The sequence below is a fragment of the Podarcis muralis genome, chromosome 2 (assembly GCF_964188315.1).
Source record: "Podarcis muralis chromosome 2, rPodMur119.hap1.1, whole genome shotgun sequence".
Taxonomy (NCBI): Eukaryota; Metazoa; Chordata; class Lepidosauria; order Squamata; family Lacertidae; genus Podarcis; species Podarcis muralis.
Genome location: NC_135656.1, coordinates 96,259,663 through 96,286,893, shown reverse-complemented (window position 1 = coordinate 96,286,893; position 27,231 = coordinate 96,259,663). Strand labels below are relative to the sequence as shown.

General features: G+C 44.1%; 2 protein-coding genes across 2 annotated transcripts in view; one reads left to right on the top strand and one right to left on the bottom strand.

Annotated features, from left to right (window-relative positions):
• Positions 1 to 2,915: 2,915 nt before the first annotated feature.
• On the bottom strand, positions 2,916 to 13,791 carry LOC114592775 (2-epi-5-epi-valiolone synthase-like). The gene is made up of 6 exons (XM_028721049.2): positions 13,771 to 13,791; positions 12,765 to 12,958; positions 9,166 to 9,799; positions 7,350 to 7,583; positions 5,508 to 5,760; positions 2,916 to 3,531 (listed from the first exon to the last, which is right to left on the bottom strand). The coding sequence occupies exons 1-6, from the start codon at positions 13,789 to 13,791 to the stop codon at positions 3,443 to 3,445; spliced, it is 1,425 nt and encodes a 474-aa protein (XP_028576882.2). The 3' UTR covers positions 2,916 to 3,442.
• A 2,124-nt stretch (positions 13,792 to 15,915) lies between these two features.
• The window catches only part of LOC114590905 (uncharacterized), a 55,311-nt gene continuing 43,995 nt past the window's right edge, over positions 15,916 to 27,231 (top strand). The window contains exons 1-4 of the mRNA XM_077923504.1: positions 15,916 to 15,931; positions 18,269 to 18,428; positions 21,200 to 21,291; positions 24,896 to 25,128. Coding sequence (XP_077779630.1) covers positions 15,916 to 15,931; positions 18,269 to 18,428; positions 21,200 to 21,291; positions 24,896 to 25,128 — 501 coding nt within the window. The remainder of the gene's footprint in view (positions 15,932 to 18,268; positions 18,429 to 21,199; positions 21,292 to 24,895; positions 25,129 to 27,231) is intronic.

The following is a 27,231-nucleotide window of genomic DNA, read 5'->3' as shown; positions in this document are numbered from 1 at the left end:
GTACATATGAGCAGTAGGTTGGTGACTTCTGACATAAATGGCGGCTGTATATGTAACAGCCAGGGGGGGAAAAAGCAATACAGCAAGCGTCTAACAACTGAGTTCATTCAGAGTGTCAAATCCCTCCACGTCATCATATATGAGTGTATCAGAGAAGGCCAGTTTGAACCAGCTGGTTTCTCATTTCATTTTTCTGCCTTTTCCTCCCAGTGGAATACCCAAAGCCACGAATTGGGGGGGGGGGAGCAAATTCTACTGCCCATGGTTCTTGAGAAACGGCTGCTACAATCAAACGATAGCAATCTGGGGCAACCAGAACTGGGGGTCTTAATTCCTGGAATTCTCAGGCCGGTGGTCATTGGTGAGCCATGGGACTGGTAGGGAGCAAGGCAAGGAGACTAATAGTGGGTGGAGCCAGAGCCAATGAGAGACAGAGCCAGGAATAGACCTGAAGGAGTGGTAATTTGCATTAGGTAAAGAGACCTCTGACCGTTAGGTCCAGTCGCGGACGACTCTGGGGTTGCGGCACTCATTTTGCTTTATTGGCCGAGGGAGCCGGCGTACAGCTTGGAGCGGCATACAGCTTTCTACTTGGAGAAAGGATGCAAATTTTCACAATATGCACAGCTCAAGTCAGACGGGGAGTAGGAATGACCGTGGGTGGCAGGTAACTGACATGCCTGAGGCTTTAGTTGAAGGTAGATCTGTGTTCGCGGGCTTGGCCCAGCATGCCAGATTTGTTATTTCTGTTGCACGTTGCAGCTTTGCATAATTTCTCTGACAAATGCAGAACTAATGTGACATCCACACACCACATTAGATTAGTTCCATATGATCAGTTCTAATCCAATGAAGACCCAATGAAATTCATGTTGCTCTAATGCGAATCGTGATTTAATACTCCAATTTGTAAGTACTTTTGTCTGGATGTAGCATGTAATTTGCATCACCGGCAGCCTCGGCTCAAGACTGTGGCTGAACACTGAGGACAAGACTGCCTGATTTATATCTGTCTGGAAGAAGGGTGAGGGGTGGTGGTTTTTGCAATCCCCTCTCTCCTTGGCAGCTCCCTTAAAAGCTGCTCTAGGGGTTGGGAACACCACCGACACCCCTTGAACAGTGTGGGAGAGGCTAGAGCTGCAACACTAAAGGCCCAATTTCTAGTCCAGACCAAGAGCACATGTGGGAACTCTAGCAGTGCCCTGTCTGAGGAGCACAGTTGACTGCTATGGATATATGGAATGAGGCACTTCCTTAAGGTAATCTGATTTATACCAGATTTTGTGAACTGTTTGAAAGTACTCATAATTTTATCCTCTGCTGCTGATTTTACCGTATCCTACTTCTCTGCCAAATGGTCTTCAGTTCATTACACTGGTACCTCGGGTTACATACGCTTCAGGTTACAGACTCCGCTAACCCAGAAATAGTACCTCGGGTTAAAAACTTTGCTTCAGGATGAGAACAGAAATCGTGCTCCGGCAGCGCGGCAGCAGCGGGAGGCCCCATTAGCTAAAGTGGTCTTCAGGTTAAGAACAGTTTCAGGTTAAGAGCGGACCTCCGGAATGAATTAAGTACTTAATCCGAGGTACCACTGTATATCAACCACCCCCTCAGTCCTTATCTCTTTTGTTGTTGTTGTTTAGTCATTTAGTCGTGTCCGACTCTTCGTGATCCCATGGACCAGAGCACGCCAGGCACTCCTGTCTTCCACTGCCTCCCGCAGTTTGGTCAAACTCATTTTAGAAGCTTTGAGAACACTGTCCAGCCATCTCGTCCTCTGTCGTCCCCTTCTCCTCCATATCTCTTAGTCATGAATTATCCACTCTGCCTTATCCCTGGGCTCTGTTCCCCCTCTCTGTGCTATTAGGAAGACTTCACACCACCCTTCCTGCACCCCCTCTCTCCCCATGGGATCACTTCAGCATTCTAGCAGGAGAAGAGTGAAGCTGCCCCTATTTGCTGGCTTAGGTTTCAAGCCAAGAAAGGAGCAGCCCCCCTCCCCCCTCCAACCCTGATGAACTACTTCAGACTTATGGCAGAGTTGGTTGAACCTCTCCATCTCCTCTCCTTTCCTCCAGAGAAAGGCAGAATCTCAAATCTCAGTAGCATTTCAGGCTGAAAAGTCAACAGGAGTAATAAGATAAGTCTGCTTCCTTAATACTCTCAGACGAGTTTGTCAAATGAACTCCTTAAACCTCAGATGACCTTTGGAGATTTAATGAAAGCTACAAAATACAATACAGTACAATGCACATAAGAAGCAGCATTCGTGGAGGAAACAAAATGCATACAATCAGCCACCTGACTCTCGTATCTCAGCATGTTAAAAAAGCTCATCAGAAAAAGTGCCACAAACATCACCCAGGCTGCTTGCTCTCTTTACTTTGAAGCGCATAAGCTACCGAATGCAGGGGGGGGGCGGTCTGTACGCATCTTCTACGCAAATCACCAGTTACAGGAAAACACACAAAAAAATGCCTCGAAATGGAAATGCTTCCTTGCTACAAAATCAGATTAATCGCATTCCTCAGGGCAAATCTGGACTCCCAAGTTGACAAGCCGCCTGTTAGATGTCAAACTTTTGCTTGTGAAGACTTGCATGGTGAATTGGATTGAACTGAATAGCATTTCACATAATAACTCTGAGATAGACTGCGAGGTGTGGAACAAAAATTGGAAGAAAGACAGCAAAAAACTATAAACGAAACTATAAACTATAAACGAAAAGAAAAGATGGAGTCTACATTGCTAATCTAAAAACATTATTTAACTAATTAGTTCTTCAGTTGATGGTTTGTTATGAAAGTTTGGGAGTGGCCCAAGCAGTATTCAGTGAGTAGAGATTTTTTTTGCCAATTCTGTCATATGTGAACCACTAAGGCTACCTGAGGCAGGTAGATGACATGGTTCTTTCCATGCTACAGTGGTACCTCGGGTTACGAACTTAAGTCGTTTCAGAGGTCCATTCTTAACCCGAAACCGTTCTTAACCTGAGGCGTGCTTTCGCTAATGGGGCCTCCCGCTGCTGCCGCGCGATTTCCGTTCTCATCCTGGGGCAAAGTTCTCAACCCAAGGTACTCCTTCCGGGTTAGCGGAGTTTGTAACCCGAAGCGTTTGTAACCCAAGGTACCACTGTATTGGCATTGCTTCTCTCAGGAAGTCTCCCCATTTAACCTGATCAGATGGGGACTACAACCAACCATACTACAGAGATAGTATAAGGATTAGTCCTAAGAGCCATCTTGGAGAAGGAGGAAGAAGGAGTGGCTGGTGGTATTTCATCCTGGATTCATGTTGTTTGCCATACTTCATGTAGACAGGTATTGGGATTTTGCCAAACGGTTGGTCCTTCAAAAGTGCCCATTGGCTGTTTATCTAAATTCCCAATTTGCCTGTTGCTCTGGTGGTGATTTATTGTTTTCATCTGCTTCCATTGTATTCATGCTTCTGCAGAGATGTTTTTGCATTCACTGGTCCAGAGAATGTAAGCCCTCTCCAGGGTTTCCTCGCTGATGTCGTTGAATATATCTGGAAAGCAAAAGTTCTAATCAGTAATCCAAAATAGTACCAAACTAAGATTTGAAGAGTTATCTAGTTTCTTTTTGTTTCTGGTAAATTGAGCAGTTGTTTTGTTGTGTTTAAGTTCTGTATTTGCGTTGTGAGTGTGTGCATTTTTGCCCTGAGTAAACGTTTCGTGAATGCTTAATTAACCATACAATATATATCATGGTCTGCAGCTAAGTTTGTTCACTTCCTTGAGTGCTGCTTGGCTATGTGTGCATTTTGTGTTCTGCCCATGGATTCAATGTCTTCTGAATGCTTGCTTCCTTTTAAAAAATCAGAGAGCTATGCATGTGACTTGATGGGCAGTCTGCAGATAGACTTGTCCTGTTTACGTCTTTGTAGTCGCTCTTAGTTCTTGCTTTGTACTTGTGACATGGTTCTGTTAGGTAGAGCTAAGGTGGCCTCAGGGCTGGGTGCTATCACTTGATGGCGAGGGACTCGCAACCATCTGCAGTGCTTGTACATCTTTGAACAGGCATGGGGAACCTGTGGTCCTCCTTGTCTACAACTCCATCATCCCTGATCATTGGCCATTCTGGCCGAGGCTAATGGGAGTTGGGCCCTAGAGAGCCACAGGATCCCTCTCCCTGTCTTAGATGAAGAAAGCATTTTCTGTCAGCTGTTCTTCCTGGCTCTTTCAGATTGCCCACTATCAGAATCTTAGTCTTTCCAGACTTGGTTACCTTAATCCCAAGTAAGTGTGAGCAGGGTTGGAGCCTAAGTCTGGTTTTGTAATGGGAATTACACATGCTGCTTGAATGCTTTTGATACCTGCTAAGCTTTACAAAGGGAATTAGTCAACCCTAATGCAATTACTTGAAGTTGCCTGTTTAATTACATCTTGGAGGTTGTATAATAATTCTGGTGGTTGTATAATATCTGAAGGAAATGCTTTGTCATAGTTTATTAAAAGGTTGTAATTAAAAGGGAAACCCAATTAAAACTATAAGCATGGAACTGCGAATTGTGTGGCGGGCATGTTAATGTACATCCCTTTTGTGGGGCTGCAATGGTTGAGATTTCAGGTGCAGAGGTTTCTCCCCATCCCATCATTTCCCTCTTCCCACAAACACTGACAGTGTCAAATAAGAACCAAGATTGGAACTCTGTTGGAACTGCTCTGGAGTGAGTGGTTTCAAGACTGCAACCAGAGTTCAAGGAGAAAAGGTCTGGCAAGAGCTTATTCATATATCTGCTAAAAGTATGAATGAACACATAGTGCAGAGCATCGAAAAGTTCCTTGTGAGCAGGGCTGGCTCCAGGTCTGAGAGGGCTTCTTCGGGGGGGGGGGGGCTTTCCTCCCTCACTGGGCATGTGTGGGTGGTACTGGGCCCACACATTCTCCACGTTGACCCAGGCACATCCTGGATGGAAGATAACAGTGAGACATCTACTCTATCTATCTATCTATCTAAAAAAAGGGGGGGAGGTAAAGGACCCCTGGACGGTTAAGTCCAGTCAAAGGCAACTATGGGGTTGCAGCGCTCATCTCTCTTTCAGGCCGAGGGAGCTGACGTTTGTCCACAGACGGCATTCTGGGTCATTTGGCCAGCATGACTAAACTGCTTCTGGCACAACGGAACACCGTAACGGAAACCAGAGCACACAGAAACTCCATTTACCTTCCCACCACAGTGGTACCTATTTATCTACTTGCACTGGTGTGCTTTCGAACTGCTAGGTAGGCAGGAGCTGGGACAGAGCAACAGGAGCTCACCCCATTGTGCTCTATCATCTCTCTCTCTCTCTCTCTCTCTCTCTCTCTCTCTCTCTCTCTCTCATCTGTTTTACATATTGCTTTTCACTCTATTGCTCCACATCCTGAGCCTTTAGGATGGTCTGGACGTCAGAACAAAATACAAACAATATTGTGTTTTAGAAAGAAGCACAACACCATTCTCAGCTTGCCCTTAAAGCGGATGACCCCAGCAATGACGCACCTGCTGTTCCTAGTCCAGTTGGAAGAGGCATTCTCATGTGCCCAGCACTGTGCTTCAATCTTTCCGTCAAGGCCTTTTTGATAAGATGCCATGTGCATTTCTTGTGCCACACTGGGAGCTCCAAAGCGACCATGCACTGAATGATGTGAGCCTTCTCACTGTCACTCAAAAATCCCTTCACGTGGGACAGGTAAGTCATGAAAGCCATATCAATATTCACAGCTTCTCCATGCATCAGCGTTGGTAAAACTCTCTGAAATGAAGGACACACAAGCATTTATTATATTGTGTAGCATATACGCAGATGGCGCTCTGGTCTAAACCACAGAGCCTAGGGCTTGCCGATCAGAAGGTCGGGGGTTCGAATCCCCATGATGGGGTGAGCTCCCGTTGTTCGGTCTCAGCTCCTGCCCACCTAGCAGTTCAAAAGCACGTCAAAGCGCAAGTTGATAAATAAGTACCGCTCCGGTGGCAAGGTAAACGGCGTTTCCGTGCGCTGCTCTGGTTCGCCAGAAGCGGCTTAGTCATGCTGGCCACATGACCCAAAAGCTGTCTGCAGACAAACACAGGCTCCCTTGGCCTATAGAGCAAGATGTGCGCGCAACCCCAGAGTCGTCTGCGACTGGACCTAATGGTCAAGGATACCTTTACCTTTATAACATATCAATATTGTTGTGAGATTGGGAATTTAGACAGGAGAGGTTTCATGGGGCCAGAAGGATTGCAATCGTTCTTTGATAACTCAGGGGCAATATTGCTAGATATGTAATGTCTCAAGGAGGAGAGGAAATTGCCAGAGAATAAGACTCACTCATATTCCCTCCCCTTGCCAGGGGGACATGGCAAGCTAGAGAGTGGCGAACAAAAAAATGCAGTTGTGATCTGGAGAAGGTGACTCCAAGAGTTGAGTTTGGACTCTGTAAGCTAGCAATGTTTGAGGGCTATGTTTCATCTCTCTGGAGATTTGATGTGGGAACAGTGGACTTGCCTATTGGTGTGTTTAACCTGTGTCTCCCCCTATGCTCAATCTGTACATTTGTATATGAGCCCAAACATGTCAAAATGTCATAAACCTCCTTCCCAAGGAAACCAATGTTTGTGATATTAAGGGAGAAGGCAGGAAATGCTAACCCAGCCCCCTTGTCAAACACCTCACATGATGATTGCATCTGTGGGGGAAGTGGGGCTGTAGCTCCCATCAGATGTCAAACAGACCCTTGAAGACAGCCCTGTATTGGGAAGTTTTTAATGTTTGACATTGTACTGTGGTTTTATTATGCTGAAAGCAGCCCAGAGTGGCTGGGGCAACCCAGCCAGATGGGTGGTGTATAAGTTGTTAATAATAATAATAATAATAATAATAATAATAATAATAATAATATAACAATAACAATAATTCATTTGTACATGTGATTATCATGTGAAGAGTGCTTCCTGCTTAATATTTTGGGTTATATAAAAGCAAAGGGTTGGGTTCAGCTAAATAGTTGCACTAGCGGGAGCTAGAGCTAGGACTTCGGCTCTGCCCCCTCCCCTCCCCTTGTGCCCCCACAACTAGCTCCCGGAGGGGGCTCAGAAGAACCCCCAAAATAGTGCACCGGGGAGGCAAGGGGGGATCTTTTCACCTGGCAAGCAGAAATCCGTGCGCTTACAGAACAATCATAATAGTTTGTGACACTAAATTCCACCCAATATCATCACACACTTCTGGGTACAAGTAGTGATATGTCACAAGCTGAAAATGTGGAAGCATGCAATTAAGATATTATTATTGTAAGCCCATTGGGTGGAAAGACGGGATAGAAATGTTGTTCAACAATAAATATGCTATCTCCTCCTCACCATTTCCAGTTCTGGGCTTATAAGGTGGCCAAAATCCACCAGCCTGTTCAGATCATCTTCCCACAGATTTGGGGCAAGCTCTTCCAGCATGGTTTCTATGGCAATTCTGGTCGTCTTCAGTGCTGCGTCACCATGGTCAGCTAAGCTGCTGTGTGACTGGAACTTGGTATCCAGTAAGAATTTCCCATGACTTTTCAGCAAGTCAAACAGGCCCTTGTGTTTCATTAGTGCCATCTTGAACAGAAAGAAAGAAAGAAGGGTTGCAGTGGACTGAATGAGGGTTGCACAATAATGCCAGGAAGAGGCTTGCTTTGAAAGCATGGACCTCACACGGTACACATAAAACAAGAGACTGAGTAGATCTCAGAGATGATCATAGGCAATTTGAGCGGCTTTAGCATGCACACGAAGTTGATATTTTGGGAGTGAAACTCAGTCACAGGGGAAAAGGAAGCAACAGCTTTGTCCTGTAGATGTTTCACCCAAAAAGACCACATAATAGATGTGGTACATGAGCCACAAGAGAAGACAGGTGTGCATGCAGTGAAAGCTATTGTGAATAGGATATATGAAACAAATGCTAAGACATTGGACAGAGTTTGATTAAGAAACAACAAAGGTACAGATAGAGGAAGGAAGGGAGATGGTGCTCTCTGTGTAACAGTTGACATGCAGTGATCCAGGAAAGTGAATGGAGTGGGTTTTGTGGGGAGACTCTGAATATGTAAATGATAAGCAATGAATACAAGAAGGGAGAAGATGTTTCCAATACAGTGGTACCTCGGGTTACATACGCTTCAGGTTACATACGCTTCAGGTTACAGACTCCGCTAACCCAGAAATAGTGCTTCAGGTTAAGAACTTTGCTTCAGGATGAGAACAGAAATCGTGCTCCGGTGGTGCGGCAGCAGCAGGAGGCCCCATTAGCTAAAGTGGTGCTTCAGGTTAAGAACAGTTTCAGGTTAAGTACGGACCTCCGGAAAGGATTAAGTACTTAACCAGAGGTACCACTGTACAGGGAATAGGATATAATAGCAAGGTAGCGGCATTGAGAGTGACTCTGGATATGGAAGAATTGGGGAGGACAAGATCAGGAAGACTTGTGCCATAGCTAAGTGGTACAGTGCATAGTTGGCATGCTTAAGATTCTAAATTTAATCCCTGGCATGCCCAGGCAAAGAAGCCCAGGTAAGAAGGCTGGGAAAGACCCAAACCTGAAGCCTTGGATTGCTATTGCCAAGTAGTTGATGGGGTGGAGACACTCACCTGTCTTCCTGTCACCTGCATCAGTGCTGCTTACTGGGAGGTAGAGGGGGAGCGAAAAGACAGTGGGGAAGTTGTTGCAGTGCAAACACACTGGGGGAGTCAACCTGGTGTTTCTGCTGGTGTGTTTGCACCACACTAACCTCACTGCTGCCTCTCCCTTCCTCGTATACCTCCAGGAAAGCAGCAGCAATGTGCATGATGGGAGGTCAGGTGAGCACCCCTCCTGTTACCCTCTTTTGGGCTAAAGAGATAACCAATCAGCATAAGGCAGTTCCATGGGACTACTCGTTTCCATGTGTAGAGGGATGTGCACAGGAAGGGCTAACAGGTGTTGTAAGTACCACTTTAGGAGTCGCAGAGAGATGCAGAAACAATAAATGAAAGAGGCTCGTCCTTCCAGTTTCCTCTTGAAGAGCCACATAGCAAAAATCACTGTGAGATAAATAAATAAACAGGGAGCATCTGTGGAAATGAGCTTGCAAGGAGCAGAGAGTGTGTGGAAGCAGTTGGTGAAAGTGAGGAAGGAGTCTCTGCAGCAAAACCATCATACCTTTAAAATTTCCCCAAGTCCATTGGAGATGTGCTGGCGGGGGACTGTTTTGAGGAAGGCTCTGTCAAGGAAAGTGGCAACAGGAGGAACGTAGCTCCCGAGCTTGTTTTTGCACTGAAGGAAATTGACACCATTCTTTGCTCCAACACTGGCATCCACATAGGACAGGAGGGTGGTGGGGACCCGAATGTAAGGGGTGCGCCTCCTGTAAAGCGAGGCTGCCAGCCCCACAATATCCAGGCAAGCCCCTCCTCCAATTGCTATAATTGGCTCAGCGCGCCTGTCGATGCCAAAGATTTGCACTTCCTGCAAGATATCAAGCACCAAATCCATGGATTTGGTCTCTTCTGTGGTGGTCAGGGAAAGGATTTTATACTGAACCAAGTTTGCTTCAAAATATTCTCTGACTGCGGTGCCATACAAGTCATCGACCGTCTTATCGATTACAATGAAACGCCTCTGGGCCTCTTTGTTGTGAAGGGCTCTCTCCAGTTCCTTTGGATCTCTGATGTGCCCGTACAGCAATGTCTTGTTGGAGGGATCCAGGAGACCGCGTGTTTCCACCACCTTATAGCAAAGGTAGATAGGTGCTTCCACTGTCCAGGATATCTCTCCATCTGAGACAGTTTCAGATCTGTTGGGAATTATGAGGGTGGGGGTTGATTAGTATGGAATATACATTAGTTTTGTCTATGGCTGAGCCAAAATGCCCTCCACAGTTTTCACTCTCACATTTGCACGTGAAAGGCAGAGTCCATTTGATGGAGACCCTGCTGGAAATCAGACCCACTCTTATCTTCAGTGACAGCATCATCATTTCCTTTTAATCTTTTTGAAAAGCTATTCTCACTGCCCTCTCAATGCCACTTTGGAGCTCTTCCTGGTAGAAAGGCCCCTCTTCTGGCTGCCATTTTCTCTCCCTTGGAATGCACCTAGCATTATGAAGCATCTAGATGTGGTGTCCTTCTAAAGGACAGAGGCACTTCTTTTTGGGAGCGGGGGTGAACAAATGAGGGGTTGCCATTTCTCCCAATAAGCTCTCTTAAGATTTCTCTTCAGTCTTCTGTATTTTACTCTCTCTCCTCTGCTAGTTCTTTCTGTGGCTTTTCTAAAGCCTTGGGTTCTCTCTTTTTCTTTCCGTGGGGTGTACAAAATCATGTACTGAGGAAGTAATATCATTCACAGGGGTACGCTGAGGAGAACAAAATGGTAACCTCTGGCTACCGTGAAAAGAAATACCTGATTTACCACAGCCACAAGTTGTAAGAAGGAACCCCGCCCCCATTCCCCTCACAGAGCTACAATTCTCAGAGTGGTTTAACAATCAATCCCTCTTCCCAGGGAACTCTGGGGAATCGTAACTCTGTGAGGGGAATGAGGGCTACTTAATAATTCTCAGCACCCTTAGCAAGCAAGAGTGTCCGTCCCCATTCTTTGGGGGAAGCCATGTTTGTTTAAAGTGGTCTGCCTTAAATGTGTGCCGCTGATGGGGCCTCGGTGTGATCTTATTTTTTTTTAACTTTTCAGTTCAAATGTAGCACTTTCTGAACTCGATGTCTTTTTCTGTCGCTATGCAGGGCAACAAAAGAAGGTGCCAACTTTTAAAAAGGCTGAAGTCAAGCAGCAGCTGGAAGGAATGACTTGTTTTCTTTTGAATTTAGTGTCTCAGTTTTTTCCTGCCTTGCTGTGTGTTGTCAGACGATGGACAGGTGAGCATGGTTTGGGCTAAACCATGTCACAAGACCAACTGGGGAGGCCTGCTGGGCCTGATTAGGTGCAGTGTAGTGGTTAGTGTGTCAGACTTGGAAGTGGAGAAAAACTTAAGAACCCAGCAGTGAAAAATTCACTGAGTGGTTGTGAGCCAGTCACCACCTCTCAGACTACCTTACCTCACAAGGTTGTTGTAAGGATAAAATTGCAAGTTGGCAGGGGAGGAGGGGAATCAAACACATTATTTCTGTCATAAGTCCTGTGCAGCAGTCAAAGAATCTCTGTAGTTCACTCACACTGTTGCTGGCAAGGTTGTCAGAGTCATTGCACTGCTAGAACTTGCCAGCTCCACCGTGACTCAGAATGAACAGGAACCGAAGTGTGTTTCTACCTTTGTAAAATGCAGCCTAAAAATCTGTAACCATTGATGGTCTACATCAAAATTCATCTTGATTCTACAAAGATGATTATGATCTTTACACAACTGCAAATATTGTGGAAATCTGCAATATGTGAAGTAATACAACATGGTTAATACTTAATGGTCACAAATGTGTTCTATTGCAAGAAGAAGGAAATTGTCCTACACTCAAAGGTTAATTAACTGGAGAGATGACTTTCCTGCACAGAAAGCAACGTTTGTCCTTAGGGGGAAACTTGTCAGACATTCACCCATCTGTGACTTTCCCCCCTTTAATGTTGCTGCAGGATGCAAACTTCACTTGAAGTTTATGACAAATGCATTATGCTTTTTGATCAAGCTGATGGTTTTTAGTATCACTGTATTTGTTTCCCCCCATCTCTGGAGTTCATTACCCGTGTCTGTGGATTTGGAAATGTTTGCCATCGAAAATCCCTTCTCTGTTCAATTCCCAACCCCAATCAAATTCCATTTTAGCTCAAAAGACTTTCCAAGCATTAGAGAAAGCTTCAACACAACAATGAGAGAGGCAACGTCATTAAGTCATGCCACTGCAGTCTCCTTTTTTTGTGCCTCGGTACTTATGCTCAACCGAAACTGGTTTGTTTCTTATTCTGACTAGGCTGCAGATCTGACCATAGGCTGCTTCAACCCTGTTGAATTCAAAGGGTTGTCTCCAACTTCAGCCATACTCAGATGGCTAAGAGACCTGTGCACTCTAAGCCTTGAAGGATAAATAACTACCGCTTATTACACAGTTGTCTGAGAACCTTACCACCTTGGCTACATTAAAGCATATTACATATGGGCATCAATATTGCGTGGATACCTACTCGGACACATGGAGGGCTTATAATGTATGTTTAATTTTAATACTTGTGTGCTGAAGGCCAATGTATCCGCAGTGTGAGCTGGTGACGGTCTACCCATATTATCAGCATTGTTTGTATATTATTATTTTGTTTCTTTCCATTTCTCTCTCTCCTTTAATTATATTTTATCTTTTATCCTTTTCCTTGTTAAATTTGCAAATACAAAATATATATATAAAAATATCAACAAGAAGAAAACCCAGTACAATACTTACATTGAAATAAGCCCCAATGACCACAGGGAGACTTCCTTCTGAGTAAACATGCCTAGGATTGGGCTGCATGTCAATATTGATATTAAATTTGAAAGCTTAGCAATGACACTCGTCAGGACAATATTTGAGAACAAATAATCTAGGCATCATCATCTAATACCTCCATGATTTCCCATTCCAGAGACCATGAATGATTACTTAACCCAAATAAGAGGAATAGTTGTTGCTTCACATCACAGAGTACTGTACAAATAAAATGCTTGACGTTTTATTATGTTTTTATATTTTGCTGGAAGCTGACCAGAGTATCTGGGGAAAACCAGCCAGATGGGCAGGGTATAAATAATAAAATTATTATTAGTAGTAACCTCATCTACTTACATTTTAGCCTGGGAGACTACGATCTCATTCTCAGCATCATGAATGGTTTCATCTTTCTTGATTCGGCACCAAGTATTTTTGACCCGCACTAGCTGGAAGTCTGTTTGCTTGGAACCCTGTGTTCCAGATTTCCTATCAGCCAAGAAGATCTCTTTGGACTGTGGCATGGTTGCAATGTCTAGTTCAAGAGGTGTCTGGTAAGAGGGGGACTTGCTGTTTGCTTATAAAAGCTCCACGGGGACCATTGTTTGGAATGGGAGGTGTTGCTCACCTGGTGGAGTGAAAAGGTTGGGCTGGGGGGGGGGGAGAATTACAAAACTATCATTACTTAATCTCTACACATGAAAGAGGGGTGGTCACATCACCCAGACCTGCGTGCTCACGTGTGCATACACACACGTACAGTGAAAATGCAGAGCCTAGGGTTGTATAACTCAATAGTTTTATAATGATCAAAAAGTACAATTAGAGTGCACTTAACTTCTAACAGGAGGCCCTGCAACGAAACGGCAGTGATTAATGTTGAATCATTTCTATGCCATAAAAAGGAGGATTCCAGGAATTTATCTCAACTTCCTGACCCTTTTGATTATAACACAACTTTATGTAAGCCTTGATGGTATTTGAGATAGAGCCACATAATATTGTTAGAACTGGATACGAAGGCCCTGCTGAATTGGGGGTTTTATATTTGTTTTTATGGGCTTCTGTGCTCCTGTTTTGTTGGTTTTATGTTGTGTTTTTTAAACATATCGTTTGTTTTATGTTGTGCACTTCTAGAGAATTTTTTTTTAAAAAAATATGAAGCTGTTTGTAAATGCAGTACATAAAATAAATGCATGAGATCATCTTCAAGACAATTCTCAATCTCTGTTTTCTCCTCATCTCTGTCACATTTGTAGCTCACTTGTCCTTAGTGCAGCCAGGAGTAATACACCTCTGCCTCCCCCACCTCATTTTATTGATGTAACAGCCCAATGAAATAAACATGGCTGAAACTAATTGCCTCAAGGTCATGCAAGGTCATGTCTAAGCAGTGATTTGAGGGCAGGTCTTCCCATCCAAATTGCAGCACTATCCACTATGTTATACTGTCACACAGCTGCTGATGCCACGTTGTCTTCTAGTCCAAAGCATCTCAAAAAACAAAGTGTGCTTTTAAAATATTCAGTCTTCCATTCTAATCTAATCTAGAGTTATAAGTGATCAGCCAGTGTGGTGTAGTGGTTAAGAGCAGTAGACTCGTAATCTGGTGAACCGGGTTCGTGTTTCCGCTCCTCCACATGCAGCTGCTGGGTGACCTTGGGCCAGTCACACTTCTCTGAAGTCTCTCAGCCCCACTCACCTCACAGAGTGTTTGTTGTGGGGGGAGGAAGGGAAAGGAGATTGTTGGCCGCTTTGAGACTCCTTCGGGTAGTGATAAAGCGGGATATCAAATCCAAACTCTTCTTCTTCTTCTTCAGGGCATGATTTCTCTCCCCTATACAAGTATGCAATATATTTCCACAGACACAGAACATGGGCCAAGATGTGCCACCTTCCCAAAGCCCTGGGGTTGCCAGTGTGGTACCTTGGGTGGACTGCTGCCCTTGAGGACTTCCCTTGAACCCCACTCATAGTCCCCTTTATCATGAAATGGTGAGGGTGGTTATCTTTGCCCCTTCCTCTGAACAATACACAGAGCAGAAGCAGGCCCTTTTTTCAGCCAGAACTTGCTGCAACTCACTTCCAGCACCTCTCAGGTGGGCGCCATTGCCGTTATAAGAGAAAAGGGGAGCGTTCGTGGTGAGTTCCAGCAGCTCTTTTTTCTAGACAAATAGCACTGAGTGAAAGGAGGAAGTCCAAAGAGTGGCACTCTTTGTCACTTCCTCTTTCAGCTCTGTGGGCTTTTCAAGGCACACCCCAAATGACATAATAATAATAATAATAATAATAATACATATTATTTGTACCCCACCCATTTGACTGGGTTGCCCCAGCCACCCTGGGTTGTTTCCAACATATAACAAGCTAGCAACTTGTTGAGCGAACCCTGTACACCTTATAAAACCCATGCTTTCTTGTTTCCTTTTAAATCACATGTGGAGCAGTTACCATCTTTATAAAGGTAATGCATGTGTAGGATCCAAAGTTCTCAGCATTCGTAAGACAAAAGCAAAAGCACTGACATTGCACTAGGTCAGATCAAAGCTTTGTTGTGACCACTACTATCTCTGGCCAGCCTTTTGCAGCCCCCGAGAATCTCACAAGCAACCCATCAGTTTCCAACTGTAATTAATCTGCATGTCCTGCCTCATGACGCCCAGTATAATGGTCTCATTTTGCATTCAGTACACCTGCTGGTCCCTCCCTCAGATTCCAGGCACACATCTTGTTCGACGAGAGCCCCTTCTCCAAGACCGACTTATATCAGCTTATATAAAGCAAACAAGCACATGTGCTGCCGCCGCTGCTGCCGTGTGATACTGTCAGAAGTCCTTATACTCCTTAGCCAAAGAGCAAATTTTGAAAATGCCCCAGGGCGGCAGAAAGTCTTGCTGATCTTGCACCTCAGCCAAGTCGTTCTGTAAGAGGGCCCACAGGCTCCAACGTGCTGGCATAATTGGCCCTGCCCGTCACGTGGACAAAAAGATATGCACCCCTCCCCAGCTCTGCAAAACCGATCTCGTACAATCAGCTGCAACATCTCCAGAAGCCTGGGTGAAGGGTACCACAATGCCACACTTTGCAGGTACTTCTGAGCAACTTCCTTGTGTTTCACTTTTTTTTTCTTTTTGAGAGGTGTCTTTCAACCTCAAAGTTGGGTCTGCATCACGAAAGGGGGCGGGAGAAGACATTTTGTTGTGACACGTTACCTTGGTTGAACTGTTTATTTTATTTGAAGCCTTGTTGATTTGTTTTGGTTTGTTTCTCTGTCCAGGAGTGGTGGAAAAGGATGGAGTTGGTGACTGGGAGGAGATGAGTGTATTGGTAACGGTGCCTTTCCCCTGGCCATGATTTTCAACTGTTGTTATTTGTCTGTCATTTAACCGTTATTTGCAGTCACTTTGATCTAGTTGTTGGTTGTTTTAGGTAAGGGCAGGGCCTGACAAGTACCTAGGTGATCAAAAGGGGGAAAAGTAATTCTTGGTTCATTGCGGCTTCTAGAGGGATGTATGATATTGGAGGTAAGACTAGTTATGTAAGGAGAGGGGTTTTAGACATTTGGAAGCTATTGCCCTTTTCTGGTCCTTTTCCCACCCAACAAGATTTAGGCTCTTATGTTAGCCTTCCTAATTGTGTTTTATTTATTGCTTGTAAAAATATCCAAATTCCACTTTATCATAAAAAAGGTATCACAGCAATTTACAACTACATGAAAACATAAAACCAGACAATAAATCATAAAAAGTTTAAAGCAGGGGAAAATAAAAAAAGAAATTAGAAATTAGAACATCAATAGACCATTGTATGTGGGATATGTGTGTGCTGATCCTGAACACTAGGTCATCCCATAATAAAACATCAGTCATCCACAATTTGGTTGTGGATGAAGCAGCAGCCCAAGTCTGTATTACTGAGACCTTCAGGGGGCGGGCAGGGGGGCATGAGGCTGACCTGACCCAGGTTTGCCTATTTAGGTCCTTAGTACCTTGTTAATAGGGATGCTGGTGGCGCTGTGATGTAAACCACTGAGCCTCTTGGGCTTGCCGATCAGAAGGTTGGCAGTTCGAATCCCTGCGATGTGGTGAGCTCCCGTTGTTCTGTCTCAGCTCCTGCCAATCTAACAGTTCAAAATCATACCACTGCAAGTAAAGGTAAAGGTAAAGGGACCCCTGACCATCAGATCCAGTCGTGGACGACTCTGGGGTTGCGGCACTCATCTCACTTTATTGGCCGAGGGAGCCGGCGTACAGCTTCCGGGTCATGTGGCCAGCATAACTAAGCCGCTTCTGGCGAGCCAGAGCAGTGCACGGAAATGCCGTTTACCTTCCTGCCGGAGCGGTACCTATTTATCTACTTGCACTTTGACATGCTTTTGCACTGCTAGGTGAGCAGGAGCTAGGACCAAACAACGGGAGCTCACCCCGTCACGGGGATTCAAACCACCGATCTTCCAATCGGCAAGCCCTAGACCACAGTGCCACCCGCGTCCCACCAGTGCAAGTAGATAATAAATTAATAATAATAATAATAATAATAATAATAATAATAATAATAATAATAATTTATTTATATCCCGCCCTCCCCAGCCAAAGCCGGGCTCAGAGCAGCTAACAACAGTAAATAGGTACCACTCCGGTGGGAAGGTAAATGGCATTTCCATGCACTGGTTTCGCCGGAAGCGGCTTAGTCATGCTGGCGACATGACCCGGAAAAATTGTCTGAGGACAAACGTCGGCTCCCTTGGCCAGTAAAGTGAGATGAGCACCGCAACCCCAGAGTCGTTCGCGACTGGACTTAACTGTCAGGGGTCCTTTACCTTTAATACTAAAAATAAATGCAGCTCGGGGGTTTTTGCAAGAAATATTTCATGTTGGGGAAATATGACTTTGTGGCAAAGATTGCTGATAAAACATTGCCGCCTAAAAGATTTGTAATAAAACATTGTTTTCTCTTAGAATGTCCTCCAGTCTTCATTGCTCTGGGGGTATGAATATTATACATTCATGCTTTATATTCCATGTACTGTCAGAAATCTGAATTGCTAACGTTTATTGCATGATTGTGTCACTCTTGTTTGAATAATCGCTTCCTACTTCCAAGATGCTCCTAGTTATTGCAAAAGAGCTGTCTTCTGAAACAAGCTAGACACGATCTCCCCTCTCAAAACAACAGAATGCACCTGATAATGGACCTTTCAGGGCTTGTTAATAGATATATTAACAAATGTTTGCATAAATTCTCGTCTAGATAAGGTCCCATTTGAACTCGTTGTCTGGGGATGCCTCAGTGGCTCATGTTTATGGGCTTGCATAAAGAAATGCATCGTTGTTGTCTAGTGTCAGGATGTGATGCCCTATTCTGCACGTGTAATATCCATTATGAATGCCATATTGAATATATAAATGCCATGTTCACTTCTGATCTTATTATGCAGTCAAGCATGATGCTCGACAGTCATTATTCCCACACCATGTTAGAGACCTGCATTTGGTGTTATAACCCATAAGGGTGGAGTTGGGTTATAAAACTACAGATGCCAAGGCCATAATTCACGGGCAGCAAAGCACAGTTAGCAATTAGCTGTGCTTTTGTAGGTAAATTATGTAAATCACTGACTTTAAAGGAAATGCTTTTGCCCCTGTTCTTCTTTCCTTTTTTTAACTGAAACTTAGAAAATGTCAATCCGCAATAGGTAAACCCATATTATTTTGCCAACTCCTTTCTACAAATCTATTTTTTCCTTCAAAAATCACACCAAGTTTTTCGTCTTCATCACCATCACCCGTAGGTGCCTGAGCAATGGAGATGTCTCACAGAATTTCATTTTAAAACCTCTTGCCTTCGGTCTTTTGTTTTAGAATTATCCATTGGGTCTATAGTTGAGAACCTCAAGAAAGCGAGAGAGATAGCACATGGTCACCCTGGAATTCCTGAAGAGCTAGGATGTTACCTGCAGAAAGCTCTTGATGCAGCAGAAGGCTTGGACCTTTACCTGACAAGAGAGGCAAGTTCTAACAGGTAACACATTTATCATCTGGCTGTGACAGAAAGTGCGTCAAATTATCTTGTGCTACCTTCTCTACATTGTGAATGTATAGTTCAGTCTATTGTTATGTGTTGGCTCTCTTACTGCCATGAGTGGGATTATCACAAATATTTTGATGGAAATCTGGGGGGGGGGGATTAATATTTCTTAATGGCCCATGATGGTTAGGTGATTTCTCTTCATGGAATCTAATTGTTAGAAAATGTTTTCTTGATAGTCTCTGTTGGGATTGTTTTGCAACGAGAGAAGAATCAGAGTTTGGTGAGAGTGACACTTCTGACCTACCCCTAGTAAAAGGCTGGTGTGTTTGTGTACATGTCTGTTTGTGTCTGAAGGAACAAAAGAAACTATTTTGGATATCACAGCTTCCCTCCCCTGCCAAACTGCAGCATTGAGAGGGCAGTTATATTCCTCAGCTCAAGCAAGAATTATTTAGGGGAGCTCATAATGACAAACTTAAACCAACTCGTATCATATAACGATGCAAATAATAAGACATGCAAGTAAAATTGTTACTCACGTGCCTCTCAAGCCAAGCAATGGAGATCAGGAAAATATGGAGATCAGAAAGTTTAATGGGTGAAGCATGGCTCTTATTTCAGTCTTTGAAAAAGTATGCAAAACAAATACGCAGTAGATGTGGGCCCACTCCAGTTATTCAATTATTTTAGGCTACAATATTACACAGGTTGCAATTGTAACCTATTGAATCAGGCTTACTCCCAGATACATGGGGTTAGGATTTCAGCCTTATTTTGGGAATAAAACTCCATTAAACACTTAGACACTTCTAAGATTGTGCTTTTAGATGCACCAGAGCTTGGGTCTTCAAATAACTTACTCTGCGAGCATTAATTAATCTGCTAACTAAATTGCTTTAGTAACTAAACTAATTAATTAAGCTAATTTTAGGTATCATTAATTCAGCAGCCTGACTGGGACTGTCATTATTCCTTTCTCGGCTATAACAATAATACCTGGGTTGCTAAATAGTTCCCATTTATCAGCATATATTCTGCTATGGGGGGGAAGAGAAAAAAGTTTGTTCATTTCTTAGGAGCTACCAATGTGTAAACTGTTCCAGTCTGTAGGTTATAGGAAAACTGAGTGTTGGTTCTGTTGCTGAAATAATAGTCGGTAGTTGTCTGACTAACGCTTGCTGGTGATAATAGCTATACATTATCTTATTAAAGTTGTTCAAGCACTGGCGAGGGGCAGCAAAGAGGTTACCCGAAATGTCTTACTCTTCCAGTCTTGGAGTAGCTGAGCATATCTGTTATGGGTTATGAATTTTTTCTTATATTATGGAAGACTGTGTGGGGAGCAGAGCAGGAACAGATGATGTCTATTTCAAATGCTGGCCTGGAGGTATTCATACCTAAGCCTTCTGGGGTTCTGCTTTCTCCCACTGAGAGAGATCTCATTTCTTTGAAAGGAGGAGGAATGCTTGGCTATTCAAACATTGCAGCTGATGTTGCGACCCCCTTAAAAAACAGCTGCATAGAGTGATACTAATTATCTACATTGATTGATTACAGTGGTGCCCCACAAGACGAATGCCTCGCAAGACGGAAAACCCGCTAGACAAAAGGGTTTTCCGTTTTGGAGGTGCTTTGCAAAACGAATTTCCTATGGGCTTGCTTCGCAAGACGAAAATGTCTTGCGAGTTCCTGCAGGGTTCCCCCCCCCCTTTTTCCCAAGCCGCTAAGCCGCTTATCAGCTGATCCGCTAAACCGCTAAACCGCTTATCATCTGATCCGCTAAGCCCGCTAAGCCGCTAATAGCGCTAATCCGCTAATGGTCTTGCTCCGCAAGACGAAAAAACCGCAAGACGAAGAGACTCGCGGAACGGATTCTTTTCGTCTTGAGAGGCACCACTGTAATTGATTGCATTTATGCCCAGCCTTTTTTCTCTGAGGTGCTCAAGGTGGTGTACATGGTTCTTCCCCTCCTCATTTATTCCCCACAACAACCCTGTGAGTTAGGTTAGTCAGGGATGCAGGCCGGCACTCTAACCATGACACCACACTAGCTCAGTGTGGAATAAATGCATGTAAAATTGTCAAGCATTGCCAATTAGGTGGCCAAAAATGGCCAACTACACAAGATGGTTCCTCAATGCTCTGCTTCAGCAGGGTGATCCCACCGAAATGTACAAACCACTGATCTAGAGCTTACAGTTTCTTTGGGGGTTCATCATTCTGATGTCTGTTGTGCCTGGACAGTGACTATTCTTATACATGGGTGGCCATAGTCATATAAGCAGTGCCTTGCTGGATCAGGCCAGAGTTCCATGCAACAACGTATTATTGCTCAACAACAGCAAACTAGGTGGCTCTGAGAAGCCACCTAGTAGGACTTGAAGATCATGGCCATCTTCTATTACAGGAGTGGGAAGTCTTTGGCCCTCCAGATGTTGCTGAACTACAACTCCCACCAGCCCTTGCAAGCATAGCCAATGGCCAGGGATGATGGATGTTCAGCAACATCTGGAGACTCAAAGGTTCCTCACACCTGTTCTATTAGTTGCACCTGGCACCTGAAAACCAGAAGTATCCATGAAGAGATCTGTCCTTCACAAATTTATCTAAAGCAAGCTAAGCTTGTGTTCATCAAGATATATTGAGGTAGCAAATTGATTTTTTTAAACACTAGGGTCATAGCCTAAGGATTTCTTAGAAAGGGGTAGAAAAAAATTCTGTTTCCAATGAGTTGGTCCTTTTCTTCTTTTTTCATTTATTAGGACAACATCATCCAAGGATTGCCTTTTGAATGTCCAATTCAGTGAAATGAAGGTCAAGACTAATGAAGAGCAGCTCTCAGACTATGCAGAAGGTGAGTCTTTTGCATTATGAAATAACTATGTTTTGCACATTGACGATGGAGTTTAGGCTTCGCATGCAGGTAAAATTTAGCATACCTCAACAAAGGCTTCATCTAATCCTATATGTTTACTCACAAAGCATATATGGATTTCCAAATCCTGGGTAGAACCAAGGAACCATGAGATGCATACCTGCAAGCATAGAGATGTGATCACATGTTTTATAATTTTGCATTATTTATTTATACCCAAGAGTAGACTAGCTTTATGCCAGGGTAGTTTGTATTTATTACAATATCATGTAGTGTATAGGCTGCAACAACTATTTCTTGTGGAATGTTGCAGACATTCTAGAGAGCCAGTGTGGTGTAGTGGTTAAGAGCGGTAGTCTCGTAATCTGGGGAACCGGGTTCGCGTCTCCGCTCCTCCACATGCAGCTGCTGGGTGACCTTGGGCCAGTCACACTTCTTTGAAGTCTCTCAGCCCCACTCACCTCACAGAGTGTTTGTTGTGGGGAAGGAAGGGAAAGGAGAATGTTAGCCGCTTTGAGACTCCTTAAAGGGAGTGAAAGGCAGGATATCAAATCCAAACTCTTCTTCTTCTTCATCTAGTGAATGTTGCGAATGTTGACTGCCTGCCTGCCTGCCTGATTCATTCATTCATTTGTTAAAATACTGATATCCTGCCTTTCCATTTTATGGATTCTATAAGTTAGCTGGCTAATATTGAAAAAAACATTTCACATTATAATACACAATAAAAACTAAAACAAATAAACACAGCACCAACATCAAGCACACACAACAGAATCAATAAAGCACAATAGAGAAAGCCCTACCCTCTTCATAAAAAATGGGATAAATGGAGCAGGGAATTTAAGGAAGATCTCAATGTGTGGGAAGGTCCACTTGGAAGAAAATGGTCCTTAGTGTATCCCAGACCTAGACCACTTATGACAACCTTCTCCAACTTGGTGCCCTCCAGATTTATGGGACTATAATTCCCATCCACCCATGCTGGCTGGGGGTGATGGGAGTTCTAGTCTGAAACTTTTTGTGAAAACCAGTACAGTGGTACTTTGGGTTACAAACTTAATTCATTCCGGAGGTCCGTTCTTAGCCCGAAACCGTTCTTAACCTGAGGCGCTCTTTCACTAATGGGGCCTCCCGCTGCTGGCGGGCCACTGGCGTGCAATTTCCATTCTCATCCTGGGGCAAAGTTTGTAACCCGAAATACTACTTCTGGGTTAGTGGAGTTTATAACCCGAAGCGTTTGTAACCCGAAGCATTTTTAACCTGAGGTACCACTGTACTTTGAATTGGGTCCAGAAACCAACTAGAAGCCAGCGTATGTAAAAGAAGCATTTGGTTTGCACAGTTAGCCACCTGGCAGCTGTAGTCCCATTGAAAGCCACACCCTGCTTAAAGTGTGTTACTAAAGTGTCTAGTGAATGTCACCAAATCATGACTTACTTGTACTAACTTGTTTCTATTAAAAAAAGCGTAAAAATGGTGAACTAAAGCTGGTGAAAAGCACGCTTGCCAACAGAGCATTCTGGGTACTGCTTATGGCAACATCTAAACAGCAGTTTTGAAGGCGGTCAGTTGTATGGATCATACACAGCAGAAACCACATTTTTTGTACAATTGAGTCCACAGTTCTCTTTCTCCTCCCTTCCTATCCTTGCCACGAAAGGAGGCAATCCTACACACTGGCAGACGAAGGTGGGGGTGGGGGGAACAGTCTGCCCCGGGTGCCATCACGGGGGGTGACATCACAGCCGCCCCCGCCCCCGGGATGCTTGCCGCTCACCGCTCATGCCCCGGGATGCACACCGCTTGCCACGCTCATGCCTGACACGTGCCACACCCCCGTGGGCGGCGCGCCACACCCTCTGGGACGCACGCCAGCCATGCCCCTGGATGTACGCCGCTCCCGGTGCCGGAGCAGGTAGCTCCGCCACAAATCCTACAACCTGTAATGGTTGCACATTCTACGTAGTAGCAGTCATACTTCCATTTTAGAAAAGAGATACCGGTACTTTTCCACAGATATTTCCATGATTTGCATCAACACGCTGAAAATCATAAGTATGCAGTCTCAGAGGAGGGCTTGCAATCTATTACAGTTCATAGGTACTCTAATTTTTTTGTACCCCACAAAGAGATAAAACATAATAGGTGTGCACACCCGCAGGCTGAAGACAAGCTTCAACAAGCTTCCATGTATAAATTCAAAATCATGCAAATGGGAGATAAAGATGTGGAGATATAGGGTTGTATACAACAAAGTTTTAATGGGCCTAGGTTACCCGTGCCCATTAATTTTAATGTGTCTACTCTGAGTAGGATTAACATTGGATCCAACCCATTGTTGCCATCACACCAGTAGCAACCTATTCCGTTCCTGAAGAATGCACAGTCCAAGCATTTGATATGAGTGAACAGCCTTTCCCCCTCAAGCCATCTTTACTTATTTTGCTGGCAGTAAGGATATTAAATTAATGAAGGAGGAGTCAAATTTTTATTCCTGCAAAAATCTGGGTGTTTTTATAGAGGATGATTTGTCAGGGATGGATACTGGTCCATTTCAGATTATTTCAACACTCAGTGCCTTTGCTCCTCTGTGAAGTTATTACACTAAATCGCCAGGTTCGTGCATCCCAGATGTTGCCATCTTTTGAGTAATACATCATCGAAACAAAGTGCCCTGGAAACGTATAGCAGGAATACATTGTTCAAAGGGCAGCAGCGATGATAAATCTCTTAAATGATGTTGCTGTCTGGGGATAATGACTTTAAGAGCAAATGCAAGGTAATCTCGTGATTCTCAAACCCCCCACCGACTTAACATGTCCCAGGAACATGATATGTGAAACATCTTGAAGCCTTTTTCACAGGGGCTAATATTCAAATATTTAGCAGTTCAGGCCCTGCTTTAGAACAATGCTAGCTGGCATTTATCAAAAAGGCTTTTAACATTTTAAATGATTGCCTGTTACTTCCTGAAGCTCCATGTTGATGCTGTCACTTTGTGGTTATAGTCCCAATTCTGAAATGTTCTTGTATCATCATTCTGCACCTTCACTTGCCATTTGAGAACGTCTTGAGTGAAACTCTGGCCCCAGCTACACTGTAGATCGACAGGAATACCATGTTTAACAGACATGGCTTCTCCCCCACAAAAAACTCCCTGGGAACCATAATTTATAACTTATGTTGGGGTCTCTATAAGCTGCGGAAGCACAACGACAAAATGTAACATAACAAAACAATCCGATATTAGAAATTTACAACAGAGGTCACAAGTTGCTCACCGCAAAGCAATATCTGTGAAAGCCCTACACAGACCTGAACCATTTTAAAGCCTTTTTCAGATACTAAGCACACATCCCACAATATTCCTCAAGACCTCCACTGCAAGGGCTAGAAGAGTGTTTTGTTTTCATGGAAATTGCCAATCTAAGAATCACAGCTTTCCCCCCCAGGCAGCTTCTAGTCAGTTTGTATAAATAGAAAAGTCTCATGCTTTGGACATTGCCAGTGGTACTTGTGTATGTGAAGTAAAAATGGTAGAAATGTGATGTATTTGCATCCTGTTTTCCTTTCTGCCCAGGGCAACTTCACAGAATGCTGGTGCGTATGACAGGAGCCAAAACGATTTTGATAATAGGAAGGCTAAAAGTCCCATCCATTTTGGCTATGGCTGAACTGGTGCCAGAAGATAGCAGCATGACCATATGTGCCATACAGCCCCATTTTGGAGAATCCAGCCAGGAGGCCTTTGATTTCTCAGCTCATGGCAACAAAATGAGGGCACAAATAGGACCAATAATGGACTCCTTGGAGGTACGGTTTTGCTTTAAGAACTGTTGAATCTAAGTGACAAACACTGTTAATTATTGCAAAACTTCACATACATCTGTATTCTAAATTCCCTTGCTGCTTCATTAGACCCACCGAAGATTGACTCCATGAACGAAGGTCATACAAATTAGACTAGGCTCATAAGATTACCCCACCCTTGCAATTAACAAGTTGCCTGGTGCAGAATACTGCTGCAAAATACTGAGGGTCTTATCTGGGCAGGGGAGGGGGAAAATGTATGTATTAATCATCTTGCTCACGAGCCTCCAGGTGATTTACATAAAATGCAGGGAAGGAAAGAGGAAATTGGCCTTCTAGACCTTGACCTTCATACTAACCTGGAGTAGAATTAGGATCAGAAAGATGCACATTTTGTGGTTGTAAAGGTCACCTATCTGTGCTACACAGGGAGGGAGGTTTGAGAGTTGAAAGGAAAAGGGTGCTATTTGCTTTCCCTCCAGTCCTCAGATTTCCCCATGCTGCTTGCCTTAAATCTGAATTCTTGAGTACCACCGTATATAGAAATATGGGAGTTCAGGAGGAGGATCTAAAGTTGTTCTGGTGGGCTTGCTAGAGATCAGGCCTCCCAGTCAACGATACAGCTTGAAAAAGGCCCAACATTTCACTACCCAGCTGGGCTTTAGTTAGGGCTAACTGAGTTCCTTGTATGCTCTTCCTGCTCTTCCTCACTGCAGCCGCCTTTTGCATTATTTCTGCTGCCTTCCCTTTGGTTCTCAGTTAAACGGTTGCAAGTTTCTCGGACTCTTTTGTCGCTGTGTGCTTGACAGGAAATAAATATGTACACCTCGATACAATGATTTTGGCAGATACACTTAGCGGTGTGGGGGTGTGGGGAGAGAACGTTACAGATCACCTGCAATGGTGCAAGGTTTTAAAAATCCTTTTGGCTCCCTGCAAAGAGTGTGAAATTAATTGAATTGCTGTTGCTCTCTAGTGCTCATTCAGTGTAACTGACTGTGAATAAAAATATCTAGAGGCAAGCAGAGTACATGCAGTGTGAAGATTAAAGAAGGGCCCTGGATGGCGAAGACATGAAAATGGAACCTTTAAAGGAGAGCGCTGCGGTTGATTTTCCGATGGCGTGCTGTAAACAGCCCTTGCGAAAGGCTAAGTGATCTAGATTGTCAAACACGGCCAGAAGGCAGCACGTTTTCAATACCTCCAAAGTGGGGTTAAGTTGGAAAGAGTCACAACTCTTTGTAGCACATTTACCACTGCTGCTTTTCTCTCAGCCCTGAACATCCAGAACGAGGGAACAGAGGCTCCCAAAGATGGAGGGTGGGAAGAGAGAGAGACCGGGAAATGCCAAAAGAGGAATACATATTTAACCACATGTCTTACCCATGGTGGTCATTGTCCACCAAACATACAGTGGTACCTCAGGTTACATACGCTTCAGGTTACATACGCTTCAGGTTACAGACTCCACTAACCCAGAAATAGTGCTTCAGGTTAAGAACTTTGCTTCAGGATGAGAACAGAAATTGTGCTCTGGCGGCGTGGCGGCAGCAGGAGGCCCCATTAGCTAAAGTGGTGCTTCAGGTTAAGAACAGTTTCAGGTTAAGAACGGATCTCTGGAATGAATTAAGTACTTAACCCGAGGTACCACTGTATTGCATTCAGGAATCTCTCTCTCTCTCTCTCTCTCTCTCTCTCTCTCTCTCTCTCTCACACACACACACACACACACACACACACACACACACACACTGATCAACTGAAAATATTCTTGCCTACTTTTGAGCTCTTGTTGTGATTGGTTCCACCTTGGACATCGATTACATCTGAGCTTTTGAAGGTCTTGTGGTAGTGGACCTTGCTGGGATCTGAACCACCTTTCATGTGGTTGGGCAGCGTGGAGAGGCTGCAGCCACATCCTTTCAGGTGGCAACCCTCTTCGTGTAGAAATTCAGCAGAATGTTCATAGGATATCCTTGTTAGTAGCTGTGCATTGGATCGGATTGATGTAGCATTAGAGACAACATTCCCTGTCCTCCTATTGCCCCTTTCTGGTTTATCCCATATCTGTGGTTAGCTTTCATTCATGATCATTAAAGCACTGAA

Excerpts from the sequence above, each read along its gene's own strand:
- LOC114592775 (XM_028721049.2), bottom strand. The coding sequence starts at position 13,791 with ATGACCTTGCATGACCTTGAG. Across the intron at positions 7,584-9,165 it reads GACTTGGGGAAATTTTAAAG|ATGGCACTAATGAAACACAA; the intron begins GTATGATGGTTT and ends TTTCTGTTCAAG. Across the intron at positions 3,532-5,507 it reads AACTGGACTAGGAACAGCAG|ATATATTCAACGACATCAGC; the intron begins GTGCGTCATTGC and ends TTTGCTTTCCAG.